At 54.0% G+C, this 27,309-nt stretch overlaps 3 protein-coding genes across 6 annotated transcripts in view; 2 read left to right on the top strand and 1 right to left on the bottom strand.

Moving 5' to 3' along the window:
* Nucleotides 1–9,231, top strand: part of PEMT (phosphatidylethanolamine N-methyltransferase) — a 43,287-nt gene extending 34,056 nt beyond the window's left edge. For all 3 annotated transcript variants that reach the window (XM_075767404.1, XM_075767403.1, XM_075767405.1), the window contains exons 5-8: nucleotides 1,839–1,950; nucleotides 6,108–6,182; nucleotides 6,941–7,001; nucleotides 7,757–9,231. In XM_075767404.1, the coding sequence (XP_075623519.1) occupies nucleotides 1,839–1,950; nucleotides 6,108–6,182; nucleotides 6,941–6,995 (242 nt within the window). In that variant the 3' untranslated portion in view covers nucleotides 6,996–7,001; nucleotides 7,757–9,231. The remainder of the gene's footprint in view (nucleotides 1–1,838; nucleotides 1,951–6,107; nucleotides 6,183–6,940; nucleotides 7,002–7,756) is intronic.
* An 8,181-nt stretch (nucleotides 9,232–17,412) lies between these two features.
* Nucleotides 17,413–19,449, top strand: RASD1 (ras related dexamethasone induced 1). The gene is made up of 2 exons (XM_010300862.2): nucleotides 17,413–17,822; nucleotides 18,103–19,449. The coding sequence occupies exons 1-2, from the start codon at nucleotides 17,537–17,539 to the stop codon at nucleotides 18,651–18,653; spliced, it is 837 nt and encodes a 278-aa protein (XP_010299164.1). The 5' UTR covers nucleotides 17,413–17,536; the 3' UTR covers nucleotides 18,654–19,449.
* A 430-nt stretch (nucleotides 19,450–19,879) lies between these two features.
* On the bottom strand, nucleotides 19,880–25,733 carry MED9 (mediator complex subunit 9). Of its 2 annotated transcripts, XM_075767351.1 has the most exons (3): nucleotides 25,539–25,733; nucleotides 21,999–22,146; nucleotides 19,880–20,116 (listed from the first exon to the last, which is right to left on the bottom strand). In XM_075767351.1, exons 1-3 carry the CDS (start codon nucleotides 25,682–25,684, stop codon nucleotides 20,081–20,083), a joined length of 330 nt encoding a protein of 109 aa, XP_075623466.1. In that variant the 5' UTR covers nucleotides 25,685–25,733; the 3' UTR covers nucleotides 19,880–20,080. The 2 variants fall into 2 exon arrangements, with proteins under 2 accessions (XP_075623466.1, XP_075623465.1); XM_075767350.1 differs by lacking the exon at nucleotides 19,880–20,116 and having other exon boundaries at nucleotides 21,327–22,146; nucleotides 25,539–25,731.
* Nucleotides 25,734–27,309: the final 1,576 nt, after the last annotated feature.

A 27,309-nucleotide genomic window follows, 5' to 3' on the forward strand; every position in this document is an offset into this window, starting at 1 on the left:
GCCGTGATCCAAAGTGTCTACCCTGTGCAGCGAAATGGTTACACTGACCTCCAGCAAAAAATAACTCAAGTTAGATGCCAAAGTCCCCCAGCCTGATGAGGAGCCCATTCCTGATTTGAGGGCTTAATGGAGGCACAGGAGATGCCCAGGCTGATGCTGTGCACATCGATGCACGGTCCTTTGCCTTCACACCTGCCTGAATATAAAAATATGCAGGTCCTCTCTGGTGGTCATGTTCATTTAACTGTGTGGGTTTAGAGGCAGGGTTTACATGGGAAACCTTGTGTTCTGGGGCAGCTGCCTGCTCCCCCAGCTGCTGTGTGCTCTTGCTTGCAGGGAGCCTGCCCGAAGGGTCCTGCAACCCCACCGGTGCCAGGCTCAGATAAGCCCCTGCCAGCCCCACGGACCCAGGGCTTTGTGCGAACCTTCCCAGTGCCAGCGCCGTTTGGGGAGCAAGGTGTTCAGCCCAAAAGCGAGGGCAGGCAGGATATAATGAAGCATTTTGACACATAAGAAAGCACAGAAATGGGTTGTGGCAGGGGGTGATGTGTTCTTTCTACCAGAACAATCTCAGAGATGCATTGCCAAGTAACTGTGAGAACATATAGTATGAATACCAGGCAATTATCTCACTTAGTGGCCTGTAGTTAAAGCCCAAAAGCATTGTCTAATTGGGCAGGCGCTGTTTATCCTTAGAAATAAATGTTTTTGCACCATGTGAGGTCAAAGAAATTACACTACGATCCAGGTAATAATAATAACCTTGAATAGTTTGCACTCCTGTAATGCCTTTTATCTGGATTTCCAAGCACTTTCTCACCATACATTAATCCTCACCACCCTCTGCGCTATAAGAAAGACTGATATTATGATCGGTGCACAATAGCACCGGGAGGGACAGAGGAGACTTGCCCAAGGTCAGAGAACAGGCTGGCAGCAAAGCTGGGAACGTGACCCAGGGCTGCGGCAGCTCCCTGAGCCGATGGACCGGCACTGCTCCTCGCTGATTGATGGTGCATCTTGTACAGTGGTCGTGGAGCAAAATCCTTGCTGGGCTTTGTGATCTCGCTTGTGAGACCAGCAGAAATCAGAGCTCGGCATCCCGGCCCTTACTCCCCCTTGAAATGCCGCTTGCAAGCTGCACACCATCTCCTTGTTTGTCATTTCTTCTCCAGGCTCCTTTCAGGAGGTTGGAAGGATTACTCCGAGGTAGATAGGAAGCTGGTTGGATGCTGACAGTTCTGAAAGCTTTCCTCCTAACAGATGACAATCACCTATTATCATCATCATCATCATGATGCCGATAATTGAGTGTTTTGTAGGCAGAGGTGCTATTTTCTGAAATTCTGAGAAATTCTCTGAACTATGAGATAAGGGTGACACTGAATGAGGACATTTGGTGGTGGCGGTCGTGATTATAACATCTCAAAACACCGTTACAGTGCGCTGGGCTCATTTCCCCATTAAATGGGATCCTGTGCACTTGCTTCATTGTCAAGTGGCATCAGACAGCCAGTTTTCAAATGAGAAAGCCAGTTGGGACCTCGAGAGCTGCCTCCTGACAAGGGACATGGCTGCTGTACCTTTGTTGTAATGCACAAACCTTCCCTGTGGGCAAAGAGCCATTCCCGGAAAAGCTGATCGACGCTGAGTAAACAGCCAACCTATTTGTTGCTGTTTTCTCAGCCTGGAATTCAGCAGCAAAACCCCTCGTTTGCCTTTGCTCTGCCTCCTCGGCAGGGATGCTCCGTGGTATGGGGAGGGTACCACTGTGCCAAAGCCCCCTGCGACACTCAGCTTTGTGGATCCTAACGAGAAACCCTCTGTTTGCTCTGCAGGTGATTACTTCGGCATCCTGATGGAGGCAAAAGTGACCAGCTTCCCCTTCAGTGTCCTGGATAATCCCATGTACTGGGGCAGCACGGCCATCTACCTGGGCTGGTCCCTCATGTGAGTACGTGCCCCTGCCATCAGCACCGGTCGTAGGGCAAGCGCAGGCTCTGTGCTCGGCAGGACGTACGGTGCCAGGCTGCATCAGGGGCCAAAGAAACTCTTAGTGATGGCAGTCGGCAAAAAAACCCCCGAAATGGCAGGGAAAGTGCAACATGCTCTGGTTTCTTGCTTTCTCTCTTTCTGACTATTTTTGTGCGTGCAAAATCTTCTGCTGTCATAAAGGACTTGCAACATTAGTTGTAGAAAAATAAATAACGGCCAAGTGCTGGGGAGAGGAAGCATCAGCAAATGCTCTGCAGCTGAATGAAATCCTTGGCAGGATCTGCATGTGGAAAAATCAACAGTCAGGGCCAAATTCATGCTGGGTGTCACTCAGCAGGGGCAGGGCACTGATACTGGGGATCAGAGTGACCCTGTATTTACCTCTGAAAAAAGCAAAACAAGCCAGCATACCCTTTTCCCCACTGCATGGTGATAACACTTCCGAAACACTCCTCATGTGATACAACACAGCTTAATAGCCTGCTTAGGAGGAAATGAATAGGCTGTAATTTAGCAGCAAACGAGCAATATACTCTATTCTGTGTAACAAGTTTTATGTGGTTTTCATTTAATATCACATTTTATTTATTTGCTCAGGAGAAAAACCCCTGGCTGTGTTACATCAGGAACCCATAGAGCATTGCAGGCCGCTATCACTAGATATTTTCCATTACCACTAGATATTTTGCACCGGTGCTCCTGAGTGTGACCACCTCTCTTCTATTTCGGTGGAAAAATAATGAAGTGCTTTGCCACTTTCTGGTCACCTTTTCAGCCACGTGTGCAGTGCTTTCTGGCCCCTGGTAATAAGTAAAGCTGATAGTTTCTCTCCTGTCTCCACCGAGCATTGCTGCTGTTCGTTCTGCACTTGAAATCCCCCCCCGGCACCGTCAGGGCAGGCTGCACGAGGCCGTTTGCCTTCCTGGCAGACCCACGGCACGGATTGGGTCCAAACCCTGGGAAATGGTGCACAAGAGCTGGGGTGAGCTCGCTGCTGGGGCCGTGGCAGTGCTGGGCAGGAGAGCCAGCCGCGGGGTCGGCAGGGGCACGATGTCAGCGTGGATATTGCTGGGGGGAGTGGGGCAGAGCCGGGGCAGGATGAGCCCCCCCATACCACACTGTGGCTGGAGAGCAGCTGACACCATCACCACACAACAGCACAAAGTGAGGAATTTGACCAGGAGATTGTAATGTTTTTAAGATAAGGATTGAACTATTTCCTAGAACCTTTGCAGAACCAGCTGAACCCTCCTGAGCTGTTTCTGTCACGGAAATCCCTTCTTTGCCCCTGCGAGAGAGCAGCCTCACGCCGGGTGCACATTGCTTGGTCTTCCACCGCAATCCTGGGCAAAAGCAGCTCGAAGTGGCTCGAGGCAACAGTGTGATTGCCTTTTTTTCCTGTTAAAAGGCTGCCACCATAAAAGGCAGTGAGGCATGCCAAATAATTGCTGTTAACAAATTGCTGGAGCTGTGCGAAGTGGCACCAGGACACTGCCCACCTCCCCTGGGGAAGCTCTGCACAACCCTTCCATGTGGTGGTTTTGACTCTTTATCTTCCCTGGGATCTCAGCTCAGGTTGCTGAGGTTTTTTGGGGGTCTCAGGTCTCTTCTGAGGTACTGCTGAGGTCCCAGGGCTTTCAGAAGATGTTGGGTTCCTGCCCTCGGAGGCCAGAGCTAATGTCCTGGCTCTGCATCAGTGGGAGGGGTGGCGGAGGAATGCGTCTGCCGTCTGGGTTTGGACAGACGTAAGATGTAGAGCACATTTTTGCTCCGTTGGTGATGTATCATGCTCCATATCATGGCACTGGAGCCCAAAGGACTGATTCATTTTAATCTGTAAGAGTACATACCACATAACGTAAGCGAGCCTGGCAGCACACCAGGCAGCCTGCCTTCCGAGCCCAGTCCAACCTTAAAAGCATCGCGTGGGGCGAGAGCTGCTGTTTCCTCCCTTGCAGGACATTGCAGCTATCCCCAGCTCATCTAATGGCAGTTCCACAGCCAAAAGAAGTGTGTCCACCAAAGACACTGGAGAAGGCACCTCCACCAGTCACGACAAAAACAGGAGCTCCAGGAGGAAAGGTCAAAGCGGGTGTCCCATGTCCAACACCCGGGACCAGCAAGGCTGGTGGGGAAGGACGCAAGCCCACACCATTGCTCTTGCAGACAACCCACAGCCCTGCAGCGAGGCTTGGGGACAGACAGACTTCCTACCCAAAAAAAGGTCCTAACCAAAAAAAGACCATGAAACCTTCTTGGCTAACTCATCATTGACCCTGCTACAACACGAGCTGTTGCCCAATAAGTAGGTTAAGCTCGAAAGATGAGAGAAACAACTCACCCAAATGCTTCTCATCACCGCGTCAAGCAGCCTCGCTTCTCCCAAAAGACAAATGGAGCATTAGCTGTTTGGGGACAGCTTTGTGTATCTCTGGTAGGGAAGTGTTTTAACTCATGGCAACAGGCTGTGTAAATCAGAGCTGGCACTGCAGCCAAATGATGCAATTAGAGGTCTTGCTGTCAACAAACAATCATGCAAATTTGTTCTCTCTGATAGGCATCAAGGAGGAGACATGACTAAGCATGTAATAGCAGGGGGTTGGGAGAGGAAGAAGTTGCCCAGTGCTTCCTAATGAGGGAAAAACTTGCAAAATGTAAACAGTGAAAAGGTGAAGATTGGTGTGCGTCTCTCCAGGAACTGATGCGGCCAGGCAGTACCTGGCGGCAGGTCCAGTACGAGGTTTAGGTAGTTTGATCTCTCTGAAGGCATGTTTTCCCGACAGGACTAGTCCCCTTCCACAAGCCTTGCAGGATGTTTATCCTCACCAAGGACCAGCTAAGTACATTTTTTTGTTGACAGCCAGCTCTTGTCCCCCTCAGAGCTGAGCTGCAACCAGCAATAAAGGCAATTAGCGGTGTCCTAATTAAGGGAAATGCTTGCAGCCATTAGCTGGAGGCATAGGATGCAAAAAGGGTGGTTTGGGGGGGCTGGTGCCTGCAGTGAACCAGACAGAGCTGTGCCCCTGGCTGGGGAGATGGGGCCGGGACCTCGTGGGTGCTGGGTTAGCAAGTGGGGAATCCCTGCTGGTGCGGCCACTCTCACCCGGGGAATTTGCACACCATGGGAGGGGCTCAGCCCCTGGTTTGGGGACTGAACCCGCCTGCTGAAATTCTGGCACCTTAGCAAAGCCCCCGCTGCCTTCGCTGGTGTCTGCCTCTTGCCCCGAGATGCTTTTAGGCCAAGCGTCAAAGAAGTGGCCCCACGCGAGCGGTGCAGGTTTGCAGCCGACATTGACGTCTCTCCTTCAAGCGGGAGGTGATGGGGATTTTTTAGTCCCAATTCTTTGGCCTTGGTGCTAAAAGGAACAGCCATGCAGTCATCCCCGTTGCATCCGCAGCCCTCAAGCACTTCTCCCCATAAACGGACACAGGGCGGTGTGGTGCGGTGGCATCGGTCCCCCGTGCTGTGCCTGATGGCCCCTTGCTGAAGGACAGCATTTGGCTGGGCCTTGGGAGGTGACAGGACGTGTTCCTAAAACATCTTGAAATGGGTTTAAACGTGAACCGAGCCCCCAGCACCCCATGCAGCCAGCCCTGGTGCAGCACCGGCCCCAGCACCCTTCACGGGGCAGGCATGGACCTTCCCATCCCTTTCCATCCCCAGCCCTGCTGACATTTCGAGGTATACGGTACCATACGCTGCTCCTTCTGCCAGGTGTCTCCTGCACCCTGGGTGGCCTGTCTTTCTGTGCACATCAGGCATTTCCCTTATAGCGCTGGCTGGGAGCCACAGCCGTACGTAAGCAGCTGCTCAGCTATTAAACAGTCTTATAATCTCAGGACTTAGCATCAAAGCAGAAGCTCTCTTAGCAGAGACGTGCAGGGATCAGACTTAAAAGAAGTCGCCGAAGTAGGCTGGGGAAGAGTCCTTGCCAAGTAACATCTGTCTAAGACAGTTAACATTAAGCACAAAAAAACCCCAGCCTTTTGTTCGGTTCTGTTTAATGAGCAAGAGAGTGCTCTCACGGAGCCAGCATCTCATTTCACTTTCTAAACCAGGTCTTGCATAAGCCCATGTACTTACCTGATCTTTTCCTTCTCTTTCAAAACAGGCATGCAAGCCCAGCTGGCCTTTTGCTGACAGCTGTAGTGGCAATTTCCTACACAATTGCAATGCTGTATGAGGGGTGAGTAGCTCTGCAAAACTGGAGAGCTTCTAATTATTTCTACCAGCTTTAACTTGTGAGGTTTCAGGGAACTGCAGAAGTAGAGATATTTTTTCCAGTTGATTCAGCAGAGAAGAAAGGAAAACAGAGGATTGTTTTTCAATTGTTTTGATAATGGGCAGATTCCTCTCTGAAACTATTTGCTGAGTTCTAGGAACATTTATGCATTTGTTTATTTTTATCAAAATGAGATATTTTTTCTTTTGGGTGCCGGATTCTGTCTATACAAGAGCAATAAGGAAGGCAGCGAAGGGACTCATTGTGTCATCTGAAGAGACCCTGCAAGAAGAGCTTGCATTTTGTAGTTCCTTGGATGGGCTTCTCTGATATTTTGTACCACGATAGCCCAGCAGCCCAGGACAGAACAGCCCAGAATTATTCCCGGAAGCAGCGGTCGTGCTTCAGCAGTGAAAGGTCTTTTGTCTTTGCAAGGGAGGAGGAGTTGCAAAGAGAGCCGAGGCCCATCTGCATTGCTGAGCATCGTGCTGCGCGGTGCAGGGATGGTCCTGGGTTGGGAGCGGCTTGGAGCCGCTCCTTGGTCTAGAGATACCGAGTCGAGGATTGCCATGGCACAGGAATAGTTGGGCTGTGCCAACCTGTGAAGGGCAGAGTGTCTGAGCCCAAAGGATAGCATGCAAATAGTCTTGATTTTAATTCTTCCCCCCTTCTTTTGTCCCTCTGTTGCGTCTCTCCCCAAATTCCCATCCTCCCAACCACAGGCCTTTCACAGAGGAAATATATCGGCAGAAACAGAAGGGAGCAAAGAACAAGTAGCAACAGGTATGTGTGCCGATCAGTGTTTCAGCGAGAGGGGCTGCTTTGCTGGGCTCCCCCACCTACGAGCGCGTTAGATGGGGACGGGAGCACCACCCGCCCTCCCCGTGCTCCCCTGCCCTCCCCGGCTCCTCCAGAGCCCTTCCTCCACTTCTCAAGGGATCTGAGCTTCTTCAAACCACCGCAAAAAACCGGGCGGGAAGGCTTTACACAGCAGTGCTTGTGTCTGCCTCTTGGCACCCGACCAGCAACCCCCAAAGTGTTTTGATTATATACTTGAGAGCCAGCGCGAAGGAGAATTGCTGGAGAGCTTCGAGGCTCCAGGCTTAGTCTAAATCAGGCAGAAAAAAGCAACTATTGGCCATGGCAGGTGCTCCAGCGAGCGGCAGGGATGGTGCGAGGGGGCACGCGTGCCCGATCACCCCGCCGGGAAATCGGGCATCCCTGCTCCAGTCTGCTCCATGCCCAAGCCAGGAGCATGCTGCTCATGGGTTTGCACCGGCTCACCCCAGAAACTCAGCCTGGGCTTGTTTTTGGGGGCCAAAAGTTTCTACAAAAGCCTAAGTTCCTGCCCAGGCTCCTTTCCCTGCGGTTAATGCCCCCCTGGAATCCCCCGGTGCATCTGCCCGCTGGTGGTTGGAGAGGCTGGACAAGCTCACGGCAGTGCCGAAGTTTTGGAGCCCAGTAGCCTCTGCCCCGGGAAGGATGCTGCAGCACCCGTGAGGTCCCTAACAGACTCTTGTCTCTTTGCCCTTTGCAAGGCAGTGTCTCGGATACCTCAGCACAGCGTGCCTCTCCGGTCTCCACGCTGTCCGATTTGCCCGTTTTCCTACTGAGATGTATCCTACTAATTAGCCCAGCAACCCTTAATGAGCCAACTGAGCACCCTGCAGTATTGAAAGCGATCAGAGGAACAGCCCGAGCGTGGCGGCGCCTCCTCGCAGCTGCCTGTGGGAGCTGGAGGTCCCTGTCCCCAGGTCTCTGTCCCCATTGCCGGGTCACTGCAGCTCCTGCCACAAAGGTGATGGTCCCCTGAGAGCCGCATGACGCGGGACCTCCTGACCTCTTCTCCCGCACCGATTACTGGAGATCTGCGGGGGAAAAAGCAATTCAGCAGCAGCCCCGGACTGGAGGGCAAGCAGAGTAACGATGGAGACACCGGGGGCCTTTTGTAAGCAAGCTCTGAGCACGGGAAAGGACCAGCTTCGGCTGATGCTGAAGATCATCTGAAGATGTTGCCAAAGAGCCACAGGAAGAAAACAAAAGCTCGGGCAAAGCAATGGAGTGGGTTCGGGAGCCCCTGGGACATTCAAACATGGCTGGGGAAGGAAGAGGGGAAACTGCTGCAAACTCAACAACAACAAAACTTGCTGCAAATCCAGTAACAAACCCCATCTTTTCAGGGAGAGGGAAACCTCCCCGTCCAGAGCTGTTTTCCCACCTGTGCAGAGCCCTGTAGCATCTCCACACTATTTGCAAAGGCTCAGAGAAAGGTGACTGAAAGCACGTAGATGTGAACGTATGACCTAAACCACTGCCCAAGGGGGAAGGAGGGATGGCAGCTGTCTCGTGGGGAAACCCCAGCATGGAAAAGACCAAGGGGAAGAGTCAATCCCTGCAGGTGTCCCATCCCTGGCCGTGTTGGTGCCCTGGCCCCCGCCACACCCACCCGGTCCCTTCTTTTCCCTGGGGGCCACATGAATGTCCCACCTGCCTTCCCCACCACCCAGTGCCTTCCAGCTATTTTTCACTGCCTTGCAGGGGCGGTGGGTGGGTGGGTGGGAGGAAGGGAAAGGGCTGCTTCTGCCTTCGGCGCTGTGCAGCAGCCGGGTACGGATCTGCCCCTCCGCCCCGCCACCAGCCTCGGCGAGTCCCAAAGAGCCTGGTGCTGGATCCTGCCCTGAACGGGAAGGTCCCAGGGGTGATGCTCCAGACCCAGGCTCAGTGTTTACATTCCCAGAACAGTTTGAGAAATAAGCTATAAACGACCAAAAAAAAAAACCAAACAGCGTAAAGCCCCCGGCAGCGGCGCTGGAGAAGGGAGCAGCTGCCGGCTCCTGCGCAGGCACCGGGATGCAGTGCCATGTCTCAGCATCATGTCGTCCCCTCCGCAGAGGGTCCTCCTTTTTCTCAGTGTCACCTCCGCAAAACGGTCTAATTTCCTTTTGCTTTTGCATGTTGTAATTCACCCTTCGGGCATTGCTCAGCAGGAATTAAAAATGTTGGTTTCTTTTCAGTCCAGCCTCTGTTTCCTTCGGCCAGAGCTCATGGATGCTGTGTTTGTGTTTCACCCCTTCAGAACCATTACAGGAGGATTTTTTTTTTTAGTGCCATCTCAACGACGTTCTTCTTAAAGACTTGGACATAGTATTTTATTTTTAGATAAGTTTCCACATCCCCTTCATAGTTAATGTTTATAGACAGAGGCTAAAACAGTCCAGTACCCATAGCAACCAGCAAGGAGAGGATACGTTGCATTATTCAATTTATGTCAGAGTTGACAGTCCTGGCTCAAAGTCTCTGATGTAAATAAATTCAGGTTTGTTGATAGGTGAAATCAGTATTTACCGAAGAGACACGTGCTTGTTCGGGAAGGACTACTCTTAACGAGAACGCAGCGAGGGTTGTATTTGTGCTGTCTCGTTCCCGGTCTGAGGACCATGTCTGCTTTTCCCTGTCCCCGCCACGAGGCTGGGGGGACCCCAGCTGTACCATTCCCATCCCCAGCCAGCATCAGCCCCCAAAATGGGTGTCTGTCACCATAAACCCCAGCGACGGAGCTGCTTCCCCTCCCCTACCTGCAGCATCCCAAAAGCACAGGGGGTTTGGTGCTGTGCCGGGACCAGCTTCATGGACTCCTTCCCCCTTGATCCGACATTTCAAACCCAACTCTTCCCACTTCCCAGCCGCTCCATGTCAGCTTTGCATTGCACAAGGGTTTTTTTGGGGCTATGCCAGATATTTCCCCAGTTTTAGTAGCTCTTCCTGCAGCGGCCAGGACAGATTAATGTGTCACTGCTTTTGCAGAACTGGTTCTGGCTGCCATAAAGCTGGAGTTTGACGTTTCAGATGTGGCTGCTCTGTTCCCTAACGCAAAACCGAGGAGCTGGAAGGTGATGTTGAAGCCCACCTCACGGGGTCCAAGCCTGCCTTTCTCCCTTGGGCGGAGGAGTTGGCTCTGGCCGGGGCCAGTTCCTGGCGGTGCCATGCCACTTGCTGGGGCTGCGGGGAGGAAAACACAGAGACACCATTGTATACCATTATTTACATTGCTTTGTAGTATTCAACAGCGAGGGATTAGGGGACTCTCCCTGGTTATAAGGAAAAAATTTGATTCCTATTCAATTACCTAATATTTCTCAGAATTTGAGATTACAGAGGGTGGGGATGAAACCTTCAGGCTGAGCGTGAAGCATTTGTGGTGTCGGAGCTGTTCCCCCCCTTCCCACTCCCAGGGCCAGTGCCTGGCTGCGGCTGGGCCGTATCCTGCACTGATGCAGGGATGGACCCCATGGCCCCCAGATCGGGACGTGAGACTCCTGCTGCTTCCAAAGATGAGACCTGCACGGTCAGACCCCTGGGACCAGCTGGTTATGACCTGGCACTGTGCCGGCATGGCTCACCAAGCGGGATCCCTGGAAATGTGGTCGTGGGTCCATTTTCATAACTTCATGGCTTCAAAATCCGCTTGTAGGGCTTGCTGGGCCCACCTGAGCTTGGCGGGGGGGTTCTTTGCAGCCTTGGGAAACGCCGCCCGTGAGGCTGTGTGCAGATGCTGCAGATAACACCTCCCTTGATGTTCAGGACATTTCTCCAGAGCAAACACCAGGAAAGAAGAAACTAGTTAAATCACAACTCCTGCCTGGCAGGGATGGCCGGGTCACCAAGTCCATCGCACCGCACTGCCTCGGGTCACCCCATCCCGCTCCGCACCCCCTGGCAGCAGCTGTGCCCACCCTCACACTCCACCCGGGTTTTCTCTGTGTGGCCGTTTGCGTGGCTTCCCTGCACATCTCCCCTCCCTGAAACTGCATGTGATATTTTTTTGGGGAGTGGGGGGGATCCCCATGCAACCCCAAACTTCCCCGGCAATGGGCACGTGATGCAGGGCCAGCTCCACTCTTGCAGGATGCTTCATCCGGCGACACTTTGGGAGCTGGAGGCCACATCTTGAGGTCTTTTCCCTGAAGGCAACTGAAGGGATGGTGGGGACATCCAGAACCCGGGACGCTGCCCTCCGCCGTGACCACCTGTAACCCCACACCCGTGTTTGCTTTTGCCCATTGAAGCTGCACTGCCTTCAACCCCGGGGGAGGGACGGCCACTGGCCCTTACGTGGCAAACACACACAATTAGCCAGGATCGGAGAATAAACACGTGGCGCAATCAAGGCAGGGTATCGCACTGGCGGAGCGATGGATAAGTCACGATTCCTGTTGGGCTCCTGCCAGGCCTGGCTTGCTGAGTTGGCATTTTTGCTGTTCGGGAAGATGGAGGGAAACGGGGGGGGCTCTGGTGGTGGCTCCCGACGCCGAGGTTGAACCTCCGCACGGATATTCGGTGGGCAGGGGAGGGGGGTTTGTCTGCCAGCAATTGGGATTTGATGCAAAAGCAAAGATGAGCTTTGAGCACAGGCGATATGGGGGCTTTCGGGGGCAGTTTGGGCACTGACTGCTTTATTGGAGATCCCTTAATCCAGAGAAGTCAGACGGGTGACGTGACAGGACTTTACAGGGGAATAAACCGGTCTCCTCTGTCCCCACTGCATAGGGAAGGCAGTCTGGGCTTTAAATGGTTACAAAGAAATGCAATGGGAAGAATTCCCTGGTGGGAAGCTGTTTCCAGGTGGGAAGCCACTAGTGTTGGAACGCAAACCACCAGTGTTGGAGCCCAAACAAATGCCTGGGAAAGGACCAGGATCCGTCCCACCTCGGCAGAGCCGAGACTGAGCCGCATGGGCACCGCTGGCAAGCTCCTGCTCTGGGGTCTGCGGATGCAGGCAGCCCCCGTCTCCTGGGTGCCCAGCGGATGCTTCGCAATGACCCCCAGCGCCAGGAGAGCAGCAGCACCCCGTGCCCGCTGCCCCCCTGCCCTTCACATCACTCCTGTCAGGGACAGCACGGAAACGCCATCCAACCCACCCCGAACCGCAGCCCACCTCTTCCCTCCACCCCGGGGGGCCTTTACGCACGGAGCTCCCGCCATGTGCCAGAGGACAAGTTACGAGGCTGTTTTCTTTAATCTGCACACTAAAAAGCCGCCCGGGACAGCCCAGTGAGCTGGCCATGCTGTGCCGCATCCTCCTTGGATCTTATTTCAAAAAAAAAAAATCATAGGAATGTGCTGCTTTTTCCATGTTGCGTTTTCTTCAGAGGGGAATCGTTTACTGAGCACGGCTCCTTTCTGAATCAGAGTTGCAGGAGGGAGGCAGAGCAGCCAGAGCCCCCCGGGAAGGGGATGTCAGGGCTGGGGTCTGCCTGCAGCTCTGCTTTGCTGCTGCGCCGGGGCCAAGCATTTGCGGGAGCCTCCAGGGTCCTCAGTATGGGCACCAGCATGGAGCGAGGCTCAGCCCTTGCCCTGCTCAACGCCCCCAACCCCAATTCACCCCCCGCAGCCTCAAACCCTGTGCCGGCTTCAGGCCCCTCCGGACCCCACAGCCGGGGGGACAGACGTGGCACCTGGACACAAACCACCTCCAGGCTCCAAGCCCTCAGCACTGGCTGCACATCCCTCCACCAGCTCCAGCCCGTTGCGGGCCAGCCAGCTTGCTGCCTCCTCTTGGGGTTTTATTTTTGTCCTATAACCCCCGCAGCCGCTGCTATTTCCATGGGAACCCTCCTGAAATCTGTAGCAACACATCCGCCGGGGTCACCATGCCTCCCTCTCCCCCGTGCCCTATATTCCAAGCCCCGTCGCTGCCCATCTCCAGTTACAGGTGACATTTCTCGCTAATCCTAGGGAGGCTGACACTCTTTGGAAGGGAGCAGAAGGTGCTGGAGTTTGGGGACATGTTCAGGACACGCAAATGTCTTTTTGTCCATGCTGGATGTTGGTGGGATGCTGCTGCCCCCGAACCATGGGTGAGAGGATGGCATGAGATGGGATGGAAACCAGGAGCAGAGAATTCCCAGGGTGTCCCCAGCTCAAGGAACCCCAATTCTGCTCTGTACGGAGCTCTTGATCCCGCTGTGCTGCACAGTTATTGCCGATGAGTTAATGTCACTTTGGTGTGCTCAGAGGGGAGATGCTTCCACGGCCTCTGCCGGAGAGCAGGGCACCATCCCTGGGGCGGCAAGGCAGCGAAACCGAGCCCCCTGCAGCGTGGGGCCACCGAAACCCTGGCTCTCACTGCGTGCTCGGCCATCCAACGTGTTTGCACCGCTGGTAAGGAAAGCCGCGGCACTGAGTGATCCGTCGGAGCACATCGCTTTGCACCGTGATACAGTAATTCCGCCCCACCCCTGGGTTTTTGGCGAGTTTATCACAGCAAGCACACACCAAAGGTGAGAGAAGGAGAGTGGATGCAGAAGGTCCCGGAGACCAAGGCACGGCATGAGCCTGCTCCAGGAGCTGCATCGTGCCTGGCGTGAGGATGGCGTCTCCGAGGGAGCTCTCACCACCCCTTGCCTGGATGACTCAAGGAATTGGGGATTTGAGACGTGTCTCAGGCTTTCACATTCTCTGTTAATCAAATCCCAAATGCTAAAAGGAATCAAGAGACATGAAAAGTGTTGCAAAAGAAGTAGGGGGTGGGAGTAGGAAACAAATAAACCCACCCCCCCCCCAGTCCCCAGCGACAGAGCAGCCCGCTTCTGCATCATATCTCATCTGGGAAAAATTATATGTTGTGAATTACGTGCTCCTTTTGAAAAGCCTTAAAGGAGATTTAATAAAATGAGACAAGCTAATAATATAGGGAATGAATAGCAACCCTGGATCCTGCATCTTGATTTAATCAGATGCTTTTCCCCAGGGGGACGAGCAAGAGCTATAGCTAAACCCTCTCTTCCCTTCCCTACCCAGCTGCTCCCCTCTTCCTCCAGCCCCTCGCTCCTTCTCCCGTCCCTGGGGGAGCAGCCAGGGCTGCTGCAAGACCCCGCTGCTCACCAGCAGCCGCTGGGAACCACACAGCCCACACCGTTATTTGTGAGCGGGCTAACGAGCAGCACGCTGGGGTGCTGTACACCGAACAGGGAGAGGGTTCCTGTCTTTGGGGAGAAAAGCAGGAATTGGGGAGCCAGGAAAGGTGGGCTGGGAAGAGGGCTTGGCTCCATGTGTGCGTTCGCAACACCCTGCTCCAGAACCAGGGAATGCCGCGTGCTGCTGCGCAGGGGACAAGCCTTTGGTAGGACATGAAGATTCTTAATGGCAAAGATAAGGAGCTCATGTTGGATGTGCTCCTCTCTGGAGCTCAGGAGAGGCCGCGGGGTCTGCGTGTGCTGGGGTGCGAAAGGCACAAACGGCTGTTCCACTCGGCTTTTTCACCGCTTGGACCTGTAGGACCCAGCCGTGAACCGAGGCCAGCTCAACTCCAGGGTGACGATCCTTCCCAGCTCCGCAGCATGCTCAGAAATCAAAGTCATGTTCTGATGTAATTGTTCTTTTCCAAGTATCCCCCCGCTCGCCTGTCCCTGGGCCGGGCCGGGCACTCTCCTGCCTCCTGGTACATTTTGCTTCCTGCATTTTTGCAGAGGCTGGTGTTGCTGCGAGCTCTATTTTGCTGCTCGCACAGTTTGTCCAAGCCAGACCCTGGGGAGCCGCATGTTCTGTCGCCAGGATGTTTGTGTGACTTTCGTGGAATTTCCTTTCCTCAGCCACTTGCTTCGTGGCCGACGGGCGGATTTTGTTTGTTGGCAGGTGGCTGGTAAACCCGTGAGGATGCAAATAGGGAGAGAAAGAGCAAGAAAATGGGGATTGATCTGTGCTGAAGATGTTCGATTCCATTAAAGGTATCTGCAGTTGCTGAGTTTCGTGTACAGCAGCCTGCCTGAGGCTCTTGCTGTACCGGGCAGCGGTGTGAGCGTGTAAAGAGCCTGTACCCTCCAAAACCGGGCGAGGAGCAAAGCCCCCCACAAATGGCAGAGTCAAACTCTGCACAGGCGGTAATGGCAGCCATGGGGGAAGATGCTGTTTTACCTGCCCCTGCTTAAGACTCGGGCTGTTTGCAGTCAGGTCAGAAATAGATGGTGATTTTTAAGAGAGTCATAACTGCGGGAAGACTTTGCCTCACAGCAAGGTGGATCCTTTATCATCCATCACTGGCAGCTGGCTCCGGGCAAACGTGCTCTGATTTCACCAGGACATGAGTTTCCAGATGATCCTGGGGGGACTCTGCCTAATGCATCATAATCCTCCTCTGTATGACTCTGCAAGGAGCTGGGCTCCAGGATAGCATAGACAGCACCCATGTCCTCTCCTCGGGAGCTCCTGCAGCCATCAGCTCTCCTCCGCCTGCCCGGGATCCCCGTCCTTGCTCCCGGAGGGTCTCCCTGGCAGGGTGGCCCCAGTTGCACCCCACACCCCTGAGCCAAGCCCACAGGATCCTGGCGGCACATCTGCCTTTTGCTGTCGCCAAAGAGCCTTTTGAAGGGAGTAAATGGATTTTCTTTTGCTGAAGCCTGTTAACCTAAGAGCAGGCTTCGAGCAGGCTATTTTTACCCGTTCCTGGCACTATTAATAGTTTTACAATCAACAATAAACGCCAATCGAGATATTCGATTTGGCTGTCCCCCAGAGGTCGGCGCTTCCTATTCCCCCTGTTGTTTTTCATCAACCGCTTCAATTAAATGATCTTTTTGTTATTTTGGGGCGATACATTTGTGCTCTGTAATCGGCTATTAAACCTCTTTGCTGTCTCGCACACAGATCAATAAACATGGGAAACTGTCCCACTTTCTCTCCCCCAAGTGTCCTTGTGCCTCTGCTGCTGGGGAGGATGTTTCCCGGCAGGCAGGGATGAGGCTGCAAGGGGCTGTTTAATCTGCTGCTCCCTCCCACCCCACAGACGACCACGATTCCTCTGTAAAACTTTGGACAGTGAATTGATGTCCAAGCGTAAGAGTACGACCACGCTTGGGGGAGATGAAAAGCTCAGCACCATCTGTTTCCCAAGCGGTGCTGATGAAATGCACCATGCTGCACAAATTTGGGTGTTCTAGTGGTCCCTGAGTTCCCTCTCGGTGTTGTAGGTGAGGCTTCTGCTATCCTGAACCATATTTAAGCATCACCTTTTGCCAAGTTTTTTTGCTTTGGTTTTTTGGTGTGTTTTTTTTTTTGTTTTTGTTTTAATTTCCAGCAGATCCTCACAGGTGTTTTTAATTCACACTTTCTCATCAGCCTGATGTGAAAGAAGAGCTTGGCTTTCCCTGGGCCCTGTCTCCCACTTATTGATGGCACAGAGATCCCTCAGCACAGCAACGCTCCCATTTCCCCGAGGACTCAGCACCCGACAAGATCAGCTCCCCCGATGTGAAGCAGCACCATGCACCCTGCCCGCCCCGGGCACAACCCTGCTGCCTGCACCTTGCCTGCATCCCTGCGGCCATCCTTCCTCCTCCTCTGGGCAGACCCCCCCCACGGCCCCACAGGGGCTGCAGGACCCTTTGCTGTGGCTCATGCCCCCGGGCCGAGCTTCCCCAGCCCTGCCCGGGGCAGCATTGCCGGTGCCCTGCCCGCGCTGCCCGCCCTGCCCGCCCTGCCCTGCGCTGCCCGCGCTGCCCGACCCGCCGGCCGTGCCCTCGCCTGCCCCCTAGCGGGGGAGTCGGCGCTGCAGCGGCACCGCGCTCGGCGCCCCGGGGCTGGGCCAGGGTCCGGGGGCGGGTTGGGACCCCCCGGCACCCCCCGCCCCGGGTCCCCGCGCCCAGGCGATGCGGTCGGCAAAGGGGTCCCGCTCGGGAAGACCCCACTGCGGGGCGTGCGGAGCCCCGGGAGCCCCGAGCCGGCTGCAGGGCGCCGAGAGTCCCGACCGGGCTGCGAACGGGACGGATACGAAGCACCGGGTCCCTGGGCTGAGCTGCAAAGGGGTGGGCTTGCACACGGGACCGGGAGCCCGGAGCGGGCTGCGAACGGGAGCGGGCTGTGCAGCACCGGGTGTGCAAACGGGAGTGGGCTGCCAAGCACCGGGAGCCCCAACCGGGCGGCAAATGGAACTGGGCTGTGCAGAACCGGCAGCGCGAACCGGGCTGCAAACGGGACCGGGCTGCCAAGAACCGAGAGCCCCAACCGGGCTGCAAACGGGGCCGGGCTGCGCAGCACCGAGAGCCCGTCCAGGGCTGCAGAGGGTCCGGCTGGCGGAGCAGCGGGTGCTCGGCCGGGGGAGCGGGGCGGGCGCGGAGCCGTGCGCTGACTCAGCCGCCGCCGCCCCGGGCCGTGACGCGCCGAGGGGCGGTCGCTGCCGCCTCCATATAACGCGGCGGCGGCCGTGCGGAGCTCACACCGGCCTTTCCTGCAAGAGGAGAGGAGCTGAACAGCCGGGCAGACATCGCCTTCCTCCTCCTCATCCTCCTTCCTCTCTGGAGCAAGCTGCCCCTTCGCCGGCTTCAATGAAACTGGCAGCGATGATCAAGAAGATGTGTCCCAGCGAGGCCGAGCTGAGCATCCCCGCCAAGAACTGCTACCGCATGGTCATCCTGGGCTCCTCCAAGGTGGGCAAGACGGCCATCGTCTCACGCTTCCTCACCGGCCGCTTCGAGGAGCAATACACGCCCACCATCGAGGACTTCCACCGCAAGTTCTACAGCATCCGCGGCGAGGTCTACCAGCTCGACATCCTAGACACGTCGGGCAACCACCCCTTCCCAGCCATGCGTCGCCTCTCCATCCTCACAGGTACTTGGCTGGGGAGTGCCGGGAGGCGGGGGGGTCCCTTACCAAATTTCAAGTGTTCTTGCCCAGTTTGGGGTTGTTTTTCCAGTCCTGGGAGGAGGGAGGGTGAGATTTTGTGTGTGCATGGGGTAAGCAACTTTGCTCCCTGCACAGGGTGGACGGGAGGATGCAGAACCCAGGTGCTGCCTAGTCCTTCCCTCCCCAAGTCTCTGCATGGCTTAGGCAGCGGGTCTCTCTGTGTCCCCATCCCTGCAACCATCTCACGTTCCCTTTTGGTCCCCAGGAGACGTGTTCATCCTCGTCTTCAGCCTGGACAACCGGGACTCCTTTGAGGAGGTGCAGCGCCTGAAGCAGCAAATCCTAGAGACCAAGTCGTGCCTGAAGAACAAAACTAAGGAGAACATAGAGGTGCCCCTGGTCATCTGCGGCAACAAGGGCGACCGGGACTTTTACCGGGAGGTGCAGCCCCGGGAGATCGAGCAGCTGGTGGGAGGGGACCCCAAAAAATGCGCCTACTTCGAGATCTCAGCCAAGAAGAACAGCAGCCTGGACCAGATGTTCCAGGCGCTCTTCGCCATGGCCAAGCTGCCCAGTGAGATGAGCCCCGACCTGCACCGCAAGGTCTCGGTCCAATACTGCGACATCCTGCACAAGAAGGCACTGAAAGGCAAAAAGCTGCTGAAAGAGGGGGGCCGGGGCAGCACGGAGGAGGCGTACGGCATCGTGGCCCCCTTTGCCCGGCGACCCAGCGTCCACAGCGACCTCATGTACATCCGGGAGAAAGCCATTGGTGGCGGGCACAGCAAGGAGAAGGACCGCTGCGTGATCAGCTAGGAGCCCCCGCTCGCCCCACGACAGGAAGAAAGGAAGGAAGGGAGGGGGGAAAGATGCTTGTTTCCGAATTGACTTTGGGCAGGCAGGAGGGGTGGGCAGGCACCCACCCGGGGCAGAGAGCGGGTCGCCTCTTCCCCAGCCTCCCTCCTCCTGAGGGATCGCTTTCATCAGCTCCCTCCCCCGGGGGTGCAGTTTGGGAGCGAGGGATGCGAAGGGAGAGGCTGTGGAGGGCAGGAGGGGGGTGTGCTGGGACCAGCCCCCTCTGGGCAGGGAGACAGGGAAAGGGTGAGCTGCCAGGTGGGAGGACGAGCGAGGAGGGCACAGACCTTGGGTTTTCTTTCCCTCCCAAACCACCCAGCCTCAGGCACTGCCTTCAGGAGGGAGGGCAGGGGCCTGCCAGTGCCTGCCTGGGGCTTTGGGGTTGGTTTTTTTTGTTGTTTTGTTTGGGGTTTTTTAAGTTGAGAAGCTGTGCACGGACTCTGGCTCTGTGTCGTGTGTTCATCTCTGTCTGCAAAACATGTGCAGAAGACACTCCTAAGCTGTTGCAAAGACATTGCAGAGTTACAGCCCCGATGGACCAAAAAACTGACTCTTGTTTACATTTGTCTTGTCTGATTTGCAAGATTTGGGGAGGGTGGGGGGAGTGGGAAGGGTTTTTTAAATAAGAAAATAATAGGCACTTTATGTAGGTATTGTTTGTCATTGACATGAACAAAAAAATCTTCAAGTGTTTCTACTGTGGGTGAAACTTGATGTTTTATTTTTTCTACAAATTAATAAAATCTTTTTAAAACGACACCTGTGGGTTTGCTTTAGCTTCCTCGCCTAGCCCCGTAGCAAAACCAAATCCTGTTAAACCAAGACCTAAGTCCAGCTCCGAGGTGCTAAAAACGGCCTCTCAACTCAATCCCTTTATTACCCCATTTTCTCTGACTCCCAGTGCAAAGGTTTCTGTCTCTGCAAGCAGCTGCTTTCTTGCTTCACGGGGTAACGAGGGGCCACGCAGAGTTAGTTACTCAAACGGGTCACCGAGCCAGGGCTCTTTCCTCACTTCACTAACGCCGAGTGACGATCCTGCCAGCCCCATGACATGCCAGGCATTGGCATGTCATTCACTGCAGAAACCGAGCAAACTGACATCACTTACTTCATTATAAAGAGCTGATTGTGTTCCATGCTTTTTCCTGATTAACTAAGCACACTTTAATGATGTCAACAGAGAGTGATTCATTTGCGCCCCGTCTGGGATATTGTTTTTATTTTGCAATATGAGTAAAGGAAGTACTTTGCTCGAAAGGTCACCTTTGCATCTGATGGTTTTTAATCTCTCGCTAATAACAAGTTGCAGTAATGGTTGCTAGAAGTGAAAGGGGAAAGCTCTTCGAAGAACAGCTCTGCCTGGGTCCAGCTTCTGTTTCAGTTCATTTTCAGCCCCCGTTCCCTCCCCAAGCAGCAGAACAAACCTATATTTAATACATATTAACAGAAAAAAAAAATAATCTATTAAAACCACAAAACTAGGGTGGGCGAGTGAGACTGCAAACCAAACAGCTTCAGTTTCGTTTGAAACTTGGATTCAAGCTGACAGTTAACTTGTTCCTGCGCTAAATGCCAGACATTTATTTGGAAACACGTTGTTTCTTCCAGCTCTGCATATGCCCCGATTTCACAGGAACCGCAACTAGAAAAAAAAAGGGAAACCACTGTCCGGGCATGAGACACAAGAATTTATTGAACTGGGACAGGCAATGGCTGGCAGAAAGGTAATTTCAGTAATAAAGAGTGTACATTGTGCTTTGTTTATCTTGGTGTTCTGCTTTACTCAGTGTTTACACACTGGCACCTTCCCAAAGAAAGTACCAGTAAAGTATTCCAGCGGGGATAGAGTAATCTCTAGGCTACAGGTGAGTTGCAACCATCCCAGCTCCCAGTGAGCAGAATTACTTGCCTCTTGGTTTAGGAAAGGAAAATCCTACCCAGACAGAGCTTGCTTCTCTTCTTTTGAAGGCACAAGTGCTACCTGCCCTTGGATGCTGGTTCTCAATGGATGTTGTATTCCACTAGCTGGTTTTTCACCTCTTCCACTACTGACCTGCACCATCTTTCAGCATAATTCAGAGAACCGTGAGATTGAAGGTCGCGTCACATGCTTGTTAGTTGGGGAGTTGTGGTGCTGCTTACCAGGCTGTCATCAGGCACCGTAACAGCTACCAGCAGGACAGAGCGCAGCGAGCCCCGGGATCCATCTGAATGCCACACAACATTCAAGAGCTTTTCATCAGCCGCTGGGAAATGTTCAGGCTGCTCAAATGTCTGTGCTTGTGGGAAGCCTCCGGAGCACTTCAGATGTGGAACTGACCCACCCCGTTGAGCCTGACTTCTGTCATGTATGCGATAACTAAAAGCTCTTGTCATTTATGCCCTTTGTTTTGATTCTGTTTTAAGAGCAAGATGCCCAACGTACTGCCTACAAGCCGCACTTGCCCAAGGAGATTCATGCACCCAAAGCCCACCGAAATCCGCTCCCCTGGCAGTCTCTGCTTTGCCCTCCCTGCTTCCAAAAAGGTGATGTAAAGACAGAGGAGCTGGGCCCAGGCTACGCAGGTCCTCTGTGCAGCCCAAGTCCTGCCCCTGCTCAGCCCGCATCCACTCAGCGAATACACACGAGGGGAGTTTGGAATTTCTAAATCTTTACTTCACTCATCTCAGACACAAACATCATTTGTTTAAAAAGAGAGAAAGAGAAATACAGAAGTAATTGAAAGCAATCACTCCTCTTCTGACACACAGAGACTGGAAAGTGCCCCAGAGACCCTTTCCAGGAGCAGGGCCAAACAGCTCACGCTTCCCTCTTATGCTCCCTTCTGACGTTTGACCGCTTTTAAGTGAAAAAAAAATTGCAGAAAATGCCCCCTTTTTCTTGTTTAAGTTAACCAGCTGGTACTTTGACCCTTAGTGAGGAGAAAACATAATGTCTCCTGCTTGCTTGAATGTAAAAAAAAAAAGAAACAACCACCCCACCCCAAGAGAAAACAGAAGAGATGCATATATAAATGCACAGTCCTACAGCAGATCAAAGTGAATGTACCGCTGTAATCATCATATGTGAAGCACACAGTGTTCTGGTTCAGTGTCACACGCCTGTGATCCACACAGACACAACTTCAGAGCAACGTCACCAAAAAAGCATAAAAGAAAGAAAAGTAAACTTCTGCCACCTTTTTCTCACCCAGGAGAGGAGGTATCTCAGACCTGGAGAGCAGAGCTGTGCCCTTCCTACTCCTTGGGGATTTCAAACATGCAAAGGCTCTTGTACTTCTGCAGCAGTTCATTTTTGGTCCGTACCTGCTCCCGCAGGTTCTGCAGCTGCTGCTGCTGCTGCTCTGGGCTCACACCAATGCCGGGCATGGAGCTGATCAGCTTCCTCATCTCCTGGAACTTGTTCTTGAGCTCATTCAGCACCTGATGAACATCCTGGCTGTCCTTGTCCATGCTGCAGAGGAGAGAAAATGGAGCCACTGTTCAATTCTCCTATTGGAAAGTGAAAAACCTGCTGGAGCGACTGTCATTTCCAGTGCAACCAGAGCTTAAACTGGAATTCAGTGGGAAACTTTTGTTCTTGGTATCTAGCCACGCACACCTAATTCACCTATCCCAATAAAATGGACACAGACAGATATACAGACTGGGCAGCCCCTGGGGCAAACTGGTTTCCTGCTAATTTCCAGCACACATTCCAGTTACCTCAGGACCCATCAATCAGGTTAGGAGCTGGTCTGCAGCTTTAAAACTTTACCATGGAGCAGGCTAAAATCTCCCTCTGTTTGAACTCCTGTATCTCTCTTTGGGGAAGGTAAGATTAAGATTACATACGTGTGTTGTGTGTAGGCACCTGGAATAAAAGATCTCAGTCTCACCCGTGACCTGTTGCTGCCGTCATACAGAAAATCAATGCAGTCAAAATAGAAACTGTTCCCCAAAGTATCACAGAGTATCCAATGGCAGACAAAACGGTACTTTGGAGCTTTAAAATGACTCTCTGGGGATATATACCTAATAAAAGAGAAGTGACAGCTTTTTTTTTTTTATTTTTAAGAGCAGCACAATTGGTTCTGCAGCCAGCTCCGTGCTTGCCAAGGATCAGTGTTGTTTGAGGCAGTGTCTGCTCTCAAACCCTCATTAGTATCTGCCTCAGCTTTGTTAGCACCAGCGAGAAGTTTTACCAATTCCAGGCAAAAGCGAGTCCCCACTTCCAGGGCGCCTGTTAATAACGAGAGCGGGACTCTAATGGTCTTTGAAAACTGGGAGCCCGTTCAATAGCCAGGCCTAAAAATAAATCTGCTTGGCATGACCAGGGCAGAGAGGTGCTTGATTGTAACTTTGGGGAATCGTGACATGGCTGAGAGCAAAACTTTTAACCAGATGGTCGCAGTTTGTTTCAAAAGCCTGTTTGAACGAAATATTCATTACTCCCTTCTAAATAAAACTGCAGCTGGTACTATAATGTGTCCCCATTATGCAAGCATTCACAGTCAGGTCGGCAGTGGAAAAATACAGGCGCACACACAACCCCACGGCACATCTGGGGAAGGATGGGTTGACACTGCCTTTAATCTGTGATAGCTGCAGGCTGCCTTTGAGAGGGACGTTCTCCTAGCTCCAGGTCTCCCCAAGTCTTGGTCCCTTCCCTACACATAGAGAACTGATGGCTGTCTGTCTGGTTGGTTGATCCAAAGGAATAATTATTTCAGGTTTGGGTTGGTTTTTTTTCTACTGATGGGTGGTTTTCCTGCTGGATCAAGCCACTGAAGCGAGTCTCTCCTTGAGGGCATGGACAGGCAGTGGTGAGGAGGTGTGGGCAGAGACTGCAGCTGCCTGCAGTAATGCAGGATCCAATGCAATGTCCAACCACGGCCTGTGCTGACAGATCGCACATAAGACCTCCCTTAAGGCACAATGTTCTTCATTACACCAGCACAACCCACCGTCAGTGAAGCCACGTCCTGGGACCTCAGTGGTGATGCCATTCGACTGTACAAGGGTGAAAATATCAGCAAGCCCTATCTGGGAAAACTTTATCGGGACCCAAACAAGAGGAAAGAGCACATGTCCTTGAATATAAGCAAATTTACGCGATACATCCTCGCTCCCAAGCACAGAATCACCTTGGAGATGTGTCTTCACGGCTGAGTCAGTGTCAAAACAGCAGGGCTGGGCTCTAAGACTAGCAGCAATGTTAAAGGATAATACGTTTGCCACCTGTCAGGGATATGAGGCAATACGTCCCACCGCTTGCCTCTGTGGTCCTACCCATCTGCAGCACTGTTCAGCTTACCTACGTCTGCTCGAGCCGCCCAGAAATGACGTGTGCGAAGCCAAGGGAGGTAGCTGGGTAGCGGGAGCGGGTGGCTCAGTGGGACCGGGCACAAGATATCCTAGGGACTGTGTCATCTGTGGGTCACCATGACCTGCTTGGTGACATACAGGAATCTGAGAGGTCTCAGCCCATGGCTACTGCCCACTTTGCTTAGGTACATGCAAGCACCTGGCAACAGGCTCAGCCTCACTTCTGTGGTCTGGACAGATCAGGCAGAATCGAAGTCAGGGGCAACCGCCTGCCTCCAGCACAACGGGGAGGCTGAGGGAAATCAGAGGGTTTGCGTTCTCATGTCCATTCTATATCCAGACGGGTGTGTCAGGAGGTAATTCAGTCCTTCCTTGCCATGGTGCTCAGGCTGCAGAGTCGTTAAGGGTGAACCTCTCTCAGCTCTCAGACGTGCTTAGTACAAGCGAAACATCAGCAGGACACAAACCAGCCTCAGCTCCTAAATAAGCGCACAGGAACAGGGCAGCCAGGCCCACAACCGGTAACAAGGGAATTCATGCTTCCCATGCCCTCTGCCTCACCCCTCAGTGTGCCCAGGTGAGAGCATGGAGCTGCCCTGGATGGATGTTCACAGCAGAGCCGTGCCCCTACCGGGACCACAGACAAGCATCTCCGAAGGGGTGATCCTGGGCCAGAAACACCGCAGTCCTCAGGACCCTTGTACAAGTTCCCTTTACCCCTACAGTACTCATCTTGAACCAGGAAGAAAACAATTTAACCCGTACCACTGCAGAAGCCTTCCTCCTTTTTACAGTTCCTCAGAAATGGGCTGCATTCCTGCCCCAGCACTGTCTGTACTTTCTGAGGCTGTTATCAGCCAAACCGTACAGTTACCTGGAGCAATAACCCAGCGCAGGTACAACGCTCCTGCTCCTGGGGGTTAACGGTGGGGCAGCGCACCCAGGCCATCGGAGCACCTGCACCGCCCAGGTGACCCAAACACCAGCCAGGTACTGGCGTGGCTCAGAGCGGAGATGCACTTGGGGCTGTGCCAGCTCCCTCTGACACTCTTCCCAGGAACTACTGCTGGGAGAAAAAGGGCAAAGGAGACACTGGGACATTGGAGAACATCACTAGAGGGGTGAACCCATTGCCCTGCTCCCCATCCAGGGCACCCTGAGGATGTTGGTGGATGGAAAGTATAATTAGGAGGATCCCATTGCCGTCCATCCCATCGCCCATCCAGGGCACCCCGGGGTAGGAGAGCATCACTAGAGAAGGGGCCCCATTGCCCATCAAGGGCACCCCGGGGATGCTGGGGCTGGGAGAGCATCGTTAGAGGGGGAGCCCCATAGCCTTGCTCCCACCCAGGGCACCCCGAGGACGCTGGGGGTCAGACAGCAGCATTAGAGGGGGGTGGCTGCAGGGATGAGGTGCCCAGGCCCGGTGCAGTGCAGCTCCTGCCAGGCGGGGCCCGGCGGGGGGGGGGGGGGGGGGGGGCGGGGGGAGGCCCGGTGCCGGCGCTCCGCAGGGCGGCCGGTGGCCGCGGCCGCCGTTACCATTTGATGATGTCGTGGACGAGCGGCAGGAAGGAGAACTCCTCCTGCGCGGGCGGCGGCGGCGGCGCCGGCGGCTTCTGCTCGGCGGGCGGCTCGGGCTGCGGCGGCTCCTCGGCGGCGCGGGCGGCGGCGCCCCCCGACGCCATGGCGGACCCCGGCCGGCGGCCGCGGCGCCGCGCAGTGACGGAGCGGAGCGGGGCGGAGCTCGGCCGCGCCGTCCCGCCCCAGCAGCCGCCTGCGCCGGGGCTTGGGCCGGGTGTTTTTCTGAGCGTGGTACTAGGCCTGCACCGGGGTCTGGGCTGGGCCTTCTCCTGAACCTGGGCCTGAGCTGGGCTTGGGCCTACGCTAGGGCCTGAGCCTGGGTCAGGTTTGGACCTGGGTCTGAGCTAGGGCTGAGTTTGGGCCGTGTCCCTGCGACCCACTGCCAGTCCCCCACCCCGAGGACGAGGTGAGGAAAAGGGCTCCCAGGAACCATCCCGCGCTGGCCTGGTAGCGGCTCCCAGCCCTCGGTGCACGCAGATCGGCTGCATTATTCTGTATATAACCACAGCAGGGTTTCACTCTTTCAGATCCCAGCTTTCCGCTGTGGTTTTTCAGTAGTTGGTGTCCTTAGTTTGACTTCAACACAACTGGGGATGATTTCTCAAGGGGGCTGAGTGACGGGGAAATCGTCTTTGTAATGCCTTAAAGACGGATGCTTACGCGAGACCAGGCCTTCTGCCTGAGGGAGGAAGCACAGCTGACATCAGTCGGAGGGAAAGCAAGCTGGAGTGTTGGCCGAGAGCCTGGGCTGGAAACTGGAAGAATCTGTAGGAAGAGAGGCAGAAATCTGGTGTCAGGGCTGGGACCACTGTGAAGCTGGGAGAAGGGGAAGAAATGGGGCTTTTGTGTGACTGACCTGCAGGTGAAAGGTGGCTTGAGATGGCGCGTGGTCGAGGCTGGGAGATGGAGGATGATGCCACTGCACCAAACGGCCTCAGAGTTTGCTTCAGCAAACTGCTGCCACTGTGTTGAAACCCCTCTATCAACACAAAGGATCGCAGCACTAATAATACCAGCCACAGTCAGGAGTTTTTCTTCCTGGATTGGCTTAGAGAAAATGCATAATTTAATCTTTCATTTGAAATAGGCCCCTGTGCTCAAAAGATACGGGCTGAGGAGGACTGGGAAGGCAATTTTCTTTTTTAAACCAATTTCTTTTGAAAAGCAAACAGAGGCTATTTATATATCAAATGAGAATGCTGGTAACCATTTAGACGTGGAGTATTGACTGTTTGTTCTAAATATAGCAGATGCAATCGCTCACTTTGTTCCTACTGTCAGGAATAGATCCTGGCTTGGGCACTGATGCTGGAATGTGCAAAGGAGCCCGGGGGAGCCCAGATCCTGCTGAGCAGATCCCTGCGGGGAGTCTGGTGGTATTTATGGTCCTTGACTGAGCCAAGCAGGAGGTACAGGATGCTGTGTCCTTTGCACGGGGCTGAGCCGAGAGGTTCATTTCTGTCACTTTTTATGGGCTGTTTCTAAAGCAAGACTTGATTCAGGCTCCGTGGGGGACACTTTCCTCTGTACTGTGCTGGTTTTAATTCTCCCCTTGACTTTATGGAGGAGGGCAGCTAATTGCTAGGCTGCTGGACGCCTGCCTCTGATGGGTGAGTCAGGCAGTCGTTAGAGCAGGTGACAACACGCAGATACCATTCAGCTGTACCTAAAGTGCTGTCAATCAGCATTTCTTTGTGCCATTCAGTTCCCATTTTGGGTCGTGTTCCCA

This window comes from Balearica regulorum, chromosome 15, assembly GCF_011004875.1.
Source record: "Balearica regulorum gibbericeps isolate bBalReg1 chromosome 15, bBalReg1.pri, whole genome shotgun sequence".
NCBI classification, from domain to species: domain Eukaryota; kingdom Metazoa; phylum Chordata; class Aves; order Gruiformes; family Gruidae; genus Balearica; species Balearica regulorum.

Coding starts and splice junctions, on each gene's coding strand:
- MED9 (XM_075767350.1), bottom strand. CDS start 25,684: ATGGCGTCGGGGGGCGCCGCCGCCCGCGCCGCCGAGGAGCCGCCGCAG. Junction 22,147..25,538: donor GTCCACGACATCATCAAATG/GTAACGGCGGCC, acceptor TCTCCTCTGCAG/CATGGACAAGGACAGCCAGG.
- RASD1 (XM_010300862.2), top strand. CDS start 17,537: ATGAAACTGGCAGCGATGATCAAGAAGATGTGTCCCAGCGAGGCCGAG. Junction 17,823..18,102: donor TCGCCTCTCCATCCTCACAG/GTACTTGGCTGG, acceptor TTTGGTCCCCAG/GAGACGTGTTCATCCTCGTC.